At 28.8% G+C, this 14,411-nt stretch overlaps 2 protein-coding genes across 2 annotated transcripts; both read right to left on the reverse strand.

The window, feature by feature from the left end:
- Positions 1-1,459: 1,459 nt before the first annotated feature.
- LOC114804257 (longitudinals lacking protein) lies at positions 1,460-7,097 on the reverse strand. The gene is made up of 2 exons (XM_029041830.2): positions 6,540-7,097; positions 1,460-4,376 (listed from the first exon to the last, which is right to left on the reverse strand). Exon 2 carries the CDS (start codon positions 4,237-4,239, stop codon positions 2,611-2,613), a length of 1,629 nt encoding a protein of 542 aa, XP_028897663.2. The 5' UTR covers positions 4,240-4,376; positions 6,540-7,097; the 3' UTR covers positions 1,460-2,610.
- Positions 7,098-9,904: 2,807 nt separating this feature from the next.
- Positions 9,905-13,623, reverse strand: LOC128922700 (uncharacterized). The gene is made up of 2 exons (XM_054234155.1): positions 12,685-13,623; positions 9,905-11,320 (listed from the first exon to the last, which is right to left on the reverse strand). The coding sequence occupies exons 1-2, from the start codon at positions 12,692-12,694 to the stop codon at positions 10,776-10,778; spliced, it is 555 nt and encodes a 184-aa protein (XP_054090130.1). The 5' UTR covers positions 12,695-13,623; the 3' UTR covers positions 9,905-10,775.
- Positions 13,624-14,411: the final 788 nt, after the last annotated feature.

A 14,411-nucleotide genomic window follows, 5' to 3' on the forward strand; every position in this document is an offset into this window, starting at 1 on the left:
GAGCGCTTAATAGACAATGTGTTAATTTATATAGCGGCACTATTTCAGTATACATATATGTATGTATGTTTATATATTAGTATAATACTTGCGTTTAACCTAAATATATATTTTTTAAGTCCTCATTTTTAATATTTAATATTTAATATATATTTATATAACTCCCGATCATTATAGTTGATGGACTTTGGTTTCGAGTGCATTACTTTTTACATGCTTGTTTTTATGTTATTTAGGCAGACAATTAGGAAAAAAATATTAAGCTTGTAAATGTTGACAATCAGTAAAATCATTTAAAGATTTGAATATATTTGTAATAATGTAAATAGTGTCAATAATAAAATCTCATTAATATCTATAGATTATTTATGAAATGTATTGTATTAACATTACTATTATTTATTATTGTTAATATTTTATAATATTTTTTTTTTTTTGTTAAATTGAAAAAAATATTATATCGAATACACTGTGCAAAACTCGGCCGAGTATTGGACCAAATTAATTTTTTCCGGGAGATTGAGTCATAAGTAAAAAAGTTTGTTCTCGATTTTCGAAGTTAGCCTCCAAAACCGAAATATTTGCATTCGAAGTTCGAAAAAAGAGGTTTTAACAAATTATTATTAATTACAGGATATAGCTATTAAAAAGATCAAAATCTGTATATAATCGAAATATTTTCTATAAATAATTAGAAAAAAAAAAAACATTTTTTCGAACTTCGAAACCAAATATTTCGATTTTGGCGGGTAACTTCGAAAATCGGAGAATACACGTTTTATACATATTACACAATTTCTTGGAAAAAATTAGTTTGATCGATTTTATAACTGTATAGTGTTATCTATCAATCGTTATAATTCATTGTTATATTTATTATTTTGTTATTTCTAATAATTGTTTGTTATTTTGAAGTGAAGAATTTAAATTTATTATTATTATTTTTTTATTTTTATATATTATTATTGGATTTAAATTTTTTTGCTATTTTTAGATGAAAACTATTATTTTTATTTAAATATTATGTTTATAATTTTGTTATATATATGTATATATTAATATGTTAATTTATTATGATTTTTTTTACTTTAAAGTGACAAGTTTTAAAAGGAAATATCTTATAAGTGAAAATAAAATATTATTTTAATTGTATGGTTATTATTTACTGTCTTTAGTATTATTTAACATTATTATAATTTTAGATTTTTATTGTATATATAATTATTGTATTTTTTTAATTTTTTGCTATTTTTAAGTGAAAATTAAAAAAAAAGGAATATATTATTTTTTTTATGTTATTATTATTATTTCCTATATTTTTTAATTTTTATTAGGTAAATTTTTATTGTAATTGTTTATGTTTTTTTTTTAATTTTAGTGACAATTAAAAAAATGTTATTATTTTTATATTATTGTTATTATTTACTGTGTTTATTGTTATTTATCAATATTATAATTTCTATTGTATATATAATTATTGTAATTTTGTATAATTTTTTGTTATTTTTAAGTGAAAATTTAAAAAAGAAATATTTTATTACTTTTATGTTATTGTTATTATTTAATTATTATTATATTTTTTATTTTTATTATATATGTATATTATTATTGTAATTGTTTATGATTTTTGAATGAAAAATAAAAAAAATATTCCTTCTTCAACGAGTCCATATTACAACTTCTACTACTGCGTATGTTATTTACTGTATAATACAAATATAAAACAACTTAGTATTCACCTACAAATGTTCAATGCTCATAAAACATTCTTAAATTAGACATAACAGCCGAATTCGAATTTTCGAAATTCCAGAGTGAGCATTTTAAGGTTAGTTTTTGGTCTCTAAAATTAAAATCATTATTTTCAGCTTACTTTGAGTTTAGTATTTATAGATTTTCTTTTTGGCATTTTCGACGAGAAATTGCCATTTATAATTCTCAAGTTAGTTATTGTATGCAAAAAAAGTTTAAGGTTATAAATGAAATTACATTTATAAGAAAATGTTTGAAGATGCCTTGCATATGGGTAAGCGTAATGGAAACTCAGGATATGTGGCATAATTAAAGATGAATTAAACACTTACTAAAGTGACATGGACGTAAGTACTTATACTAAAGGCACATAGTTTGTCGACACTTACACGATATGCACGTATGTTGTATGTGTATGTATATGTAAACTAAAATATAAAATATAAAGTAATAAGTAATAAGTAAAAAAGAATTAAGAAATAAATTTTAGGTTGTGTTTGTAAATATGCAATTAACTTAAGTTTAAATTAAATATATGTATGCATGTGAGCATATAATATCAGCACACAGTAAACTCCAAACTTAACGTAAACAGTCTTCTTCTATAGATTACAAAAACAAATATATATGTATATCTGCTTGTAAGTATGTATGTATGTACGAGTGTGTATAACGACGAATCTCATACGTATTTTTGATTAAAATGCTTCGTACATATATACGAGTGTCTCTAATAATGTGACAGCGCCTGTCAAACTGCAACTCAACGTTTTTCACTCAATTGTTTTAAGAAATATTTGGAAATTTCGCACTGAGCAGACGCGCCAACACTTCGTTTTCGTACCAACAATGATACCGTTATTTAGAGCAATCGATAACCAATTTACTGGACGAGTCATCCGAAGCATTTGCGCTAATATTGCCACTATCCAATTTGTTTGAGTATTTCGAGCGTCGTTTGCTTGCCAATTGCGGCAAATCCGAGTGATGCTTGCGCACATGCACGCCGAGATTGCCACGCTGCTTCGACTTGTACGGACAGTAGGGGCATTGATGCGACGGCTCCTTACCGCCGCACTCGACATTCTCATGACGACGCAATGTGGACTTCCAACGGTACTTCTTGCCACAATGGCGACACTCGTATATGGGTTCGGGTCCTTCAGTACCATTTTCGTTATTGCCGCTTTCGTGGCCACTCATCATGCCGAAGGAGTTCTCACCACCGAGTGAATATTCTAGGTGACGGTATGCCTGTGCGGCGAACATGAACTTTTGCGAATCGTCCGACATGTAGTCGGTATTTGAGCTGGTCAAATGCGGTGAGGATGACGAAGCGCCACCCGGTTGCAAAAGACCGCTCATATTATTATAATTTGGCTTAGAGCCTTCAATCAAGTGTATGTCATCGAAACCGTTATAGCGCGAATCATCTTCGTCATCGCCATCGACGGCATCCGATTCGTTTGGGTTTGTATTATCTGTGGCACCTTCGGATTTCAGATGACGTTGACGTAAGAAATTCTCCAATATTTTTGTGGAAAGTGTATTTGCAGCGTTGCTATCAACTACATTACCGTTATTCACATCGGCCTGGCCATTCATCTTGAACAGCTCTTGTGTACGCAATTGTTGTTGGAAGTTGTTGTAGCCATCACGTAGCAGCGCAGCGGCAAGCACGGCAGCCGGTGGCAAGGCGTCACAACCACCAGGCAAAACACCAGCTTGTGCATTGTTATGTTGGCTGTTGATGGCATTCGCGCGTTCCAAGGCGCTATTCAAGGGTGCCAAAGAAGGCATCGTGGAATCGGCGACCATATTTGGCACTGGCTTTATGACCGACGCACCGACACCACCGAGTGCAGCATTGGGTAACATTGGTATCACCTGTCCGGTTTGTGGGTTTATAACGGGTTTTATATCCAGCGGTTCATCATTCGGTGCCACCACTACCGATGTCGGTATGGCACTCATTGCGGGCATTCCGCCGGCCTGAAGACCGTACAAAGTATTATTGTCCACATTTGGGTTTTGGTTAACTTTCATTATATTCGCATTTTCGGTGTTGGCTTGATGAAATGATGCATGTTCAGCGGTGACGCTAAGATCTGGCGTGACCACCATGGTGGTTGCTTGTTGTTGTTGCTGTTGTCGTTCATTAGCAACGGTCATCATTTCATCAATTTGCAAGTTTTTTGGCTCATTCACAGCGGCGGCAGCGCCTTTGGTGGCTATGGCCGCTATACTCGACGGCTCGTGTCCCTCGGCAGAGGTCGGCGAAGTTTGTCTGAACTTCGAAGCTGTGGTCTGTTGGTTCTTTGGTGCATTAGCTACATTTGTTTTGTACAAATTGATGAGCATATCGGAGACATCCGTTACGGACATATTCTTTCGATTCATTTGCGGTGGCACAATACCGCGCTTGAGTGGCGGCTCGGCGGGTATGGTGTGTGGCGACAGCCCCGGGGCTGCAACTTCTGGCGCCATGGTTGTGCTGGTGTTGCGCACATTGAGCCGCTTGGCGCCGTTTGTGTTGAGTATTGAACGCTGACATGTCTTCTGTATCAAGATGCCTTGTGGCGAGGTGTTCTCCTTGTGTGGCTGCGACGGTTGACGGCTGAAATCTGAAATGCGCAAATTGTGTGATTAAAAAATTTGTTTGGGTGTTAGTTTTTAATAAATTTAGTGATATATTTAAATGTAAAATGAAATTAATGCTGTGTGAAAGTGAGTTGAATTTTGTATGTTAGGTGTAATTTAACATGCATCTAATTAAAAATAAATGTTTACTGAGGTAAAAAAATATATCCAGCTAAAAAAACAAAATTTTACACACAAAAAAATAATATTATAATTTATAAACATTAAATGCATGCAATAAATAAAAAAATATTTTTAAAAAATATAATATAAATTAATTTGTTAAATAAAATTTATAATATATTTTAAAAATAAATGTATTAATGACTTAAATGAAAAGAAAACAACAATGTGATGATTTTTTGTCAATTTAATATATTTTGTAGTACAGTGTAATCTGAAACGAATGCATTTTGGTGTTTTTGTAAAAAATAAAATAAAATATAATATTTTAAATTATAAATTGATGTTTTATATAAGTTTTGTGATTATGCATTTAAAAAAAATATTATAAACAAATCAATTATAAAGTAAAAATAAAATATTTGAAATATAACAGAAATTTGTATAACATTAGGAGTATCTGCTTGCTATTGAAAAAGCAGCGACCTAGAAATTGAAAAAAATATATACAAATATATACAACAAATATAAACAATAAAATATAAATTTGTATATATGTTGTTATTCAATTACTAATTATAGAAATAATAGTATTAATAACAGTAACAATGGTCAGAGATAAAAAATAAAATATTATAATATTGTATTCATAACACTATATGACAAAATCTGGGTATTGAATCAAACTATTTTTATCCAGGAGATTGAGTCATATGTAAGAAATTGTGTTCTCCGATTTTCGAAGTTAGCCTCCAAAATCGAATTATTTGTATTCGAAGTTCGAAAATGGACTTTTCAAAACAATATTATTAATTATAGGATATATCCTACTACTGCCTCTAAAAAATTCAAAGTATGGATATAATTTACAATTTCCTCTTAATTCATGGGTGTATAAACTTGTTTGGTCACGCTTATATGACAAATGCTATGAAGGGTCAAAGTTTGATCTGCAAAAAAAAAATTGTATTGTATAAAATATATAAATATTGGATCCCTTATAACAACTGTCATATAAGCTTGACGAAAAAGTTTTATATACCATTGAATTAAGAAGAAAATTTAGATTATATACATATTTTGGATTTTTTAGTAGCTATATCCTGTAATTAACTACATATGTATATGCCGTAATAATTATAAAAAAAAAAAAATTCGAACTTCGAATCCAAATATTTCGATTTTGGAGTCTAACTTCGAAAAACGAAGAAAACACTTTTTTACTTATGACTTAATCTCGTGAAAAACAAATAGTTTGGTCCAAACCCAGCTGAGTGTTGTACAATGTAATATAATATCAGGTTGCTGCTTTAAGGTCCCTATATAACAATTAAATGTATATAATCTGTTGAGAATGCGCTGTCGAATTGTTTTTAAGGGCTACGACCCATTCCGGTATTACTGAAGCAATTATATTTTTGAGAGGCCGTCACGCCTCTTTTCCAATTGAGTCTAATCACTCTTTGTTACAAATCTATTGGACTTTTAAATTTTTCATTTTTGCTTGTGGAATATATGTATGTGGTAATGTTTTGTGGAACATAAGCATATTGACATAGTTCTAAGTGTTGGCATCCATTCATATATTATTGAATTGTAATTGAATTGAATTGTAATCTAAGTCACGCTTTGTTATGCAGTACTGAACTTGAAACCATTATGTGGGAGGTGTGGAACATGTGTTACAAGTTTTAATATTATCATGCTTGCAATTTATGTGACTCTTTGTTTGTCTAAATATTGTGATATTAGATTTTTCTTCGTTATGTGGATGTTATGGAACACAAGTAGCAAGTATCGGTATATTCGCATGATTGTTAGTGCTAACACGTCCTACAACTGGAAAATTAACTTATTTATGTCTCCTTAACATCGATAAGTGCAAATTCTTTACATTAAATGTAATAATGAATACAACAATTTAGATGATGATAATCATTACGCATGATGTGCAAACTGTATGATCACATGATTTGTTGTTAATTTGCTATACTTCGTCCAGACTTAAATGCCTACGAACTTACGGTAAATTGTCGCCTGCAGGTAGTTCAAATGCAGTTGCAATAAATATATATGTATATGTTATTTTTGTAGCGAGCTTGAGCTTGTTGTTTCGTCCTGAATTTCGTCCGAATTTTCCTGTGTAGAAGAGAGACAAAAGAGAAAATAGATTAGTTTTGCTAAGTAATTGAAAACCGGTTTTCCGTTGTTGTTGTTGTTGTCACTTTCGTTTGGCACGTAACGCTAAATCTTGACCTAGAAAAATATAGAAAGACAGAGAAGAGAATAGATTAGAACGGTGTTATAACATGTGTATGAATGTGTATATATACATAGATATGAGCACATGTATGTATGTATGTGTGTGTATCTATGTATATGGCACAGTGCTGAAACACAAGGATTTGCTGCTTGACGCTGATTTTGGTTCTAGCTATGTATGTGTGTGTGTGTTTATTTTTGTAATGCATTTCCTACTTTATGGATTTTTCGTCTTAATTTTTTTTTTGCTTATTGAATACAATTTACTTAATTGCAATTAAATTATTATAAGTTGGAAAATTTTGGTGTTTTGTTGGCCAGGATTGTTTTTTATATAAAATTTTATATATTACTATTAAAAAATATTACTTTTAATTAAAAAATATTACTTTTAATTAAAAAAATATTTTTTAATAATAAATTTTATATTATTTAGATTTTTGAAAATTTAATATTTTATTTTATATGAAAATAACCGCTTTAAGCTCACTTTGAATTTTCTTGTATATTTCTTATCCACAAAAATGCCTTAGCAATTAGTTTATTCACAATTTTTGTATAAATCACTGTTTGTTACAAATTATTTTTGCACTTGTAGCTTGCAGAAGCCCACTGTGCAGTCTTTTAGTTGCATTTTATTTTTTTATTTGTTTTTTTTTTTTACTTTGCCACACAAAACACTTTTATTTAAACATTAAGCACATTAATTAAATAATTTTTAATAAATTGTAATATTTTAACTGATTTAAAAATACTTCTTAACGCCTTTAAGTGTTGTATTATGCTTTAAAGCATTCTTTATATAAGCACTTAAAACCAAAATATATTTTTATTTAATTTCAAAATTTTGAAATATTAAAATTATTAACAAAATATTTTATTAACAACAATTTTAAAGCTTCTCGAAGCTTTAGTTAATTTAAATAATTTTCCGCACACAGCTACATACACAAAACGAATAAATAGAAGCGTCGCTACAGCACCACTCTTGTTTCAGCACTGCGCTTACGAAAAACAGATTTAACTTAATTTTCTCTAAGCGTTACTTCGATTTTCGTGGAAATACAGGCACTGCCATATACTCATAAGTATAGCTCTATACTTTGTATGTATGTATATACATTGGTGTGTGCATACAAAAGCCTGCATATATGCATTTCACATACCTACACACAAACATGTGCCTTGAAAAAGGTCAGGCAAAATAGAAATGCGTCGACGAACACAGAAGCTATTTTCAATCCTGCCAAGAGGATATATATGTACATACACAGCACAGCAAAAGATCACAAGCACACATAGATACATACATACATACATGTAGAAGTATCTAGCTAGAAATCTGTGTGTGCGCAGGCGTTGGCGTCCACACACTGTTGCACCGCTGCGCACAGCTGCTGTTGTTGTTGTTGTTGCATCTGACCTTATCGCAAAATACCTATAAACAGATTTTTTCATACATACATGCACACACATTACTATTTATACATATGAACAACAATAACAAAGAAAATTTAGTGCCGAAGTTATCCTTGCCAAAGCGACATAAGAGAAAGAGAGAAAGTTCTGAGCATGCTTCCACATGTATACTTTATTTATACACACACAGATACTATACATGCACCCATACATACATACATACACGTTCATATAAACATGCAATTGCAAGCAGGAAAAACGCTTTGGAAGCCTGTTGCAAGTGTACCATGCGGCAGGATCAGCCGAATGAGGCATATTTTCGAAAATGATAGATATACATACACATGCGTATACATACACATGCGTCTATGATTATTCACTACATTTTCCAAATGCACAAATAAGCCTTTGCATGCAGTGTGTTTCGCCTACAAATTTGTTGTTTTCAAGCACAGGCCAGGACAGGCACATACACAAACAAACATGTGTAAAGCAAAAAATGCCGATTTGTGTCTGCGGCTAGTAGGTACTAAAATTATTTCGAAAACAATTGCAGCTATTTCTGGGAATTGCCGTTTGCAGGCAAGGTCTGCATGCCGTATTTTATTTCGATTTTCCAACATGAGCGCAGTTGGCAAAAGTTAAGAAACCGACTGTTGATCCTTTTTCTAATTTTTGTATGTATCCGAGGAACGTTTGTATGTATCTATAAGTGTAGCTATTTACAGTAATGCAGCGCATTGAATGTGCCAAACGCCAAACTTGGAAAAGTAGAAAAATAGTTTTCAAAGCCTTATGCAGGCAATTGTGTGCTTGTATGCACTTAGATATGTTTGTATGTATTTGTATTTGAAATATCTGTATGTATACAGTAAAATGTGTACAAATAAGCGTGTTTAGGCATATAAGCAGCGCATTATACATAAAATTTGTTGTTTTTCATTAAAATTTCATTTTCGTATTTTCAAATTTTGCATTTTATTGTTTTTATATTTTGGCCAAAATGTTAAAAATAAGTGTTTTTCGTATTATTTCTTTCTTTGTTACTTAAAATTTTTCAGTTTCTGTGCAAAAAAATTTAATTTCGTAAATTTCAAAACTTCCAAAAGTTGTTTTTTCTTAAATTTTCAGCATTTACATATATTATCTTTTCACAACATACTACTGATTTGCGTTACTTAATGCAGGTCTTGCTAACATATACTTTAAAGTATATAAAAACTTATTTTATGATGCAAATCTGATGCTTTTCGCATACTATCTCGAAATATGTGGAGATAAACATATGTACATGTATGTAAATTAATTGTTGTTGTTTTTAAAAAACTTAAAAATTTCAGCTACCGTGCAAAAAATTTTAATTTCGAAAATTTCGAATTTCAAAAATTTGATTTTTTCTTAAATTTTCAGCATTTATATTATATCGTCGTTACATACTACTGATTTGCGGTATTTAATATATGTTTTGCGTATACATTCATATACTTTTAAGTATATAAAACTTATTTTATGCTACAAATATTAAAAGTTTCGCCTATTATCTCGAAATATGCGGATATAAAAATAAATGTATGTAATTTAAGTGTTGCTGTTTTTAAAAACTTAACATTTTCAGTTTCTGTGGAAAAACTTTAGCTTCGAAAATTTCGAAATTTCAAAAATTTGATTTTTATTAAATTTTCAGCACTTATATTATATATAGTTCTAATTATATAACAACTCATTTTATGCTGCATATATTTTCGAAATTATGTATGTATATACAATTATTATTATTTACATACACTTTTCTTGGCTTTCATCTGCAGTATTATTGTATTTTGAAATCAAATTGTACACAAAACAAATATAAAATAAAAACTTCAGCTCAAACCTAACTTAATTAGACATCTATAACACCAAAATCAACGAATACATTTACAACCATGCTATGTATGTGTATATGTATATCAGCGCTTTACTAGATATACTATTTAATTTGTCAAAAACAACCGTTACATAAACTACTGACTGCCACGCTAATAACATAAATATCGTACAAACATATTTTATAAAATTTATTCTTTTTTATTATTAACATAAAAAATTTGAACAATCTTCCGTTTTTAACAAATTTTGCATATCTCATAATAGTACAGTTAGTTATTTGACAGTTGAAATATTTTAGTTTTGTTTATAGGGCGCTGTTGTGTTTAATTAATCCTTATTATTTTTTATTAATTTTTGTATATGTTTGTATGTAACAAAAATTATTGTTGCGCTGTTAGATTTTTAAAACAATTATTTTCTTTCAAATAGTTATTATCTATGTACGTTGTCTAAACGGTTATACAATATAAAATATGTAAATATGTACATATGTTTATATATATTTATTTGTTCTGAAAGACGCCCTTAAACAAAAATGCATACTAAATTTTATTTAATTTTTAATTTTTAATTTTAAAATTACGCTCAGTGGCTTCATTAAAGCTGTTATGTACAGTCAATGCACGGCAAGTATGTGTGCGCACATACACATGCACAACTGCTAATATGTATGTATGTATGTATGTTTGTATGTACAATTCAATGGCTGTTTATATCAAAACCGAATGCTCTTTGCGCATGTGCTCATTGAGGAAAGCCTGAGAGCGATAAACGCGCGAACATAGCGGACAACGATTGGTCTCGAACTGGGACAGACGTTTCGAACTTTGCCGCGGCAATTTGCCCGAACGATTTGCATACAAACTATCCGTATTGACGAGCAGATTTTTGCGTAAAGTTGGCATTATGCGCTCCAGCGATTGCACCGACGAAATGGAGGCCAATTGTTGGAGTGCTATGAGCGCGGTTGGATTATTGGCGATGGCCTGCTCATCGCTCGAGCAGGTGGCGGCCGCATGCAAATCGGTCTTCATGGCGTGCTGTGGTGCTTCGATAAGTGAGCCGCCACTGCTGCTGCTGCTGCTGCTGTCGTAGTTTGTGTGGCATGATTGTAGCTCCGCTGCGGTCACTGCTGCGGTGGTCAATTTGTTTTTACTTGCTGCTGCGCTGCTGTAGTTGGTCGAGTCCTTTCGTGTTTGGCGTCGCAAATTGTACTTACTCGATGTGATCGTTATGCTGTCCACGGAGATGGTGTCTGAAAGAGAGGAGAAAATACAGCGCTCTTTATTATTTGTAAAATTATGATTTATAAAATATTTATTTATTTATTATTTTCTATAAACAACTGCATAAATAATATATGTACATATCTATGAAAAAATATAGCAGTTTAGAAAAACTATAAAATTTTAAATATTGTAGAAATAATGAAAATGTCGAAAGATAAATAAGAAAGCAAAAAATGAAGAGTTTGCACATAATTTATATTAAATTACACATATTAATATTACATATATACATTATAAGTATACATATATTTTAAATTTCTGTATACCGGTTTACATCAATCGAGTAAAAAGCGCATTAATTTTAACACTTTTCTACAAAGGCTCAATATTTCATTTAAAAGCTCAGCTTTCAGCTTAAAAGCTTTATAAAACCATATTTTTTTTTTTTAATAATTATTCTTTATTTAACCTAACCTAATACCAAAGATTTTTTAATTTTAAATTTAATTATAAACTTTTTATGATTCAAAGCTCCACGCTCAACATTATCAAATCAAATTCATTAATTGTTACATTCAACTAGAAGTTTTTTCAACCTAACCTAAAACCAAAACAATTTTTTTTTTATTTAATAAATTGTAATTTGTAAGCTTTTTTTGCTTGAAAGCTCTTTCGATCAACATTATCAAATAAAATTCATTAATTATTACATTAATCTAGAAGTTTTTTCGATCTAACCTAAAACCAAAACCCTTTATTTTCATATAATAAATTGCATTTTTTGAACTTAAGAGCTTATTTATTATTAAAAACTCTTTAATTATTTTATAACTATTGCAAATTTATTTAGCTTACTTGAACATACATACATATATAATACAAAAATGTTTATATATTTATTTAGAAGCCTAAAAAGCTCATTTTATTTTGCAAAATCTGCAAAGTGTTAGTTCAAAACTAAAAAAAAATTCTTGAATTCTATTATTTATGTTGAAAAATATTCATTTTCAAAAGTACAGTATATAACCATTTAAGACGGAGAGACATGATTTTCAAAGCACTTAAGTCTTTTGTTCACTAAATGCAATTTTCTTACAACTTAAATGACAACAAAATATTAAAAAAAAAAATAATTTTCTTTTAATATTTCTTAGTTTAAAAATTTCTTTCTGCCAACACGAATGTTTCTTCAACTCAAAAACGACTTTTTCATTCTTGAGGAAACGTTAAAAAATGAATACTGAGATCACTAGTGTTACACTAAGTACATATGTATATTTGTATGCATAAATTATAAAAAAATCTACAGTAATACAAACAAAAATAATTATACAATATTTTTATTATTTTTTTTTTTGTTTTTGAAATATTAAAAAAATACTTAAAGTACAGTTGTTCATTCACTTCAGTCAGCTCATCAATAAATATGCAGTCACGTGGATGCTTCGTTTACTTGCAAAACTCTAAGCTCAACTCAGCTCACAACCTCAGTTGTCTGTTCACACCTACAAAAGAGAGATAAATATTAGCTTTACCGCTCATAAATTGTTTTTTTGCATATTTAAACAAACAATACACATACATATTTACATTATTTACGTTCCATATCCTGCACATTGAATAGAAAACTGGATTTTACATACATAAATATGCGATTAGGGTTTTATTTTTATTTCTGTAACTGCTTGAACATCACACTCGTCTAATAACACTAATGATTTTAGTTTTATTACGAGAAGAAATACAAGTATGTTTACACTTCAATTCAGATAAATATAATTAAATAAATGCATGAGATGCTGACTTTTGTAGTTTTACAATATATTAACTAAATGTCTAAACAAAACTAGTTGACAAATAAATTCAGGTTTTGTTTTTGCATAATTTCGTTTACTTAGTAATACACATACACATAATATACATGTATTGTATATTAGATTATCATTAAATTGCTATTTTCACTTTTTCACAACGAATTTTCACTTATTTACATTAAAATTTCAATTGATTATTGTTGTTGTCGAGTTGTTACTGCATTGGAGACTTACGCTCAAAACACACACATCAGTATATTTAATTAAAATGTGTTTGTTGTAATTAACGCGTAAAATATTTTCTTCTTACATTCTTAATTTTTAATATTCTTTTGTTTTGTTTGTTTGTTTGGCTGTTTAAGTTTACCTTATTTACTTAATATGTATTATTTAAATTATATAATTTACTTCAGTCTACATATTACACAGTTTCTTAAATATTAAACAATAATATATGGTATATTACATTTGTATTTACATTAGTTGAAATAATCACTGGTGAATACAAAAAAACATTTCGAACGGCAGCGGAGGTCTATTAAGACTTTATTATTATTATTTATTTATTAAGAATTTATGGAGCTAGAAAAATAGATATAAAATATAATATAGGTACAAAAAAAAATAAAATACAAAAAACTATATATTAAATAAAAAAACCATATATAAAAAATATAAGTTTAGCTTAAATGTTAAAATTGCAAAAAATGTATTAAAAAAACAAATAATTATGTATAATTTTGAAGTTAAGACTAAAAAAGAAACTTTTTAAAAGAATTGATACAGTTTAAAGTGTAAAAATAAATAAAAAATATATTAATTAATAAGTCTCAAAATAATTCTATCAATTTGTTCACAAATATCATAATAATTAAATAAAATTAAATATAATATACCAAAAAAACTAAAAAGCTTAAACTAAATTTGCAAAAATATGTAATATTAAGATTTGTAAATCGAAGCACTAACTGGACGAAGAGATTTCATTTAAGCGAAAAAAAGTTTAAATAACCAAAAACTTTTAAAAAATTTAAATATTTAAAATTAAAAATAAATATTAAACACTGTATTAAAATTAATTAAAAATAAATAAAAATTGCCTCTTATTGTTGGTTGGTTGATTGTCAAAATATAAATATTAAATATATTATAATAAATATTATTATATATGAACAAATAAATATTGAAATTAACAATTAAATAAAATATCGAAAACTACATTAAAATTATATAACAAACAAACAAAAAAGGAACATTTTCATACGATTGAATTTAAAATCGGTGAATTAAAATATTAAAAATA

This window comes from Zeugodacus cucurbitae, chromosome 6 (genome assembly GCF_028554725.1).
Source record: "Zeugodacus cucurbitae isolate PBARC_wt_2022May chromosome 6, idZeuCucr1.2, whole genome shotgun sequence".
In the NCBI taxonomy this organism is placed as follows: Eukaryota; Metazoa; Arthropoda; class Insecta; order Diptera; family Tephritidae; genus Zeugodacus; species Zeugodacus cucurbitae.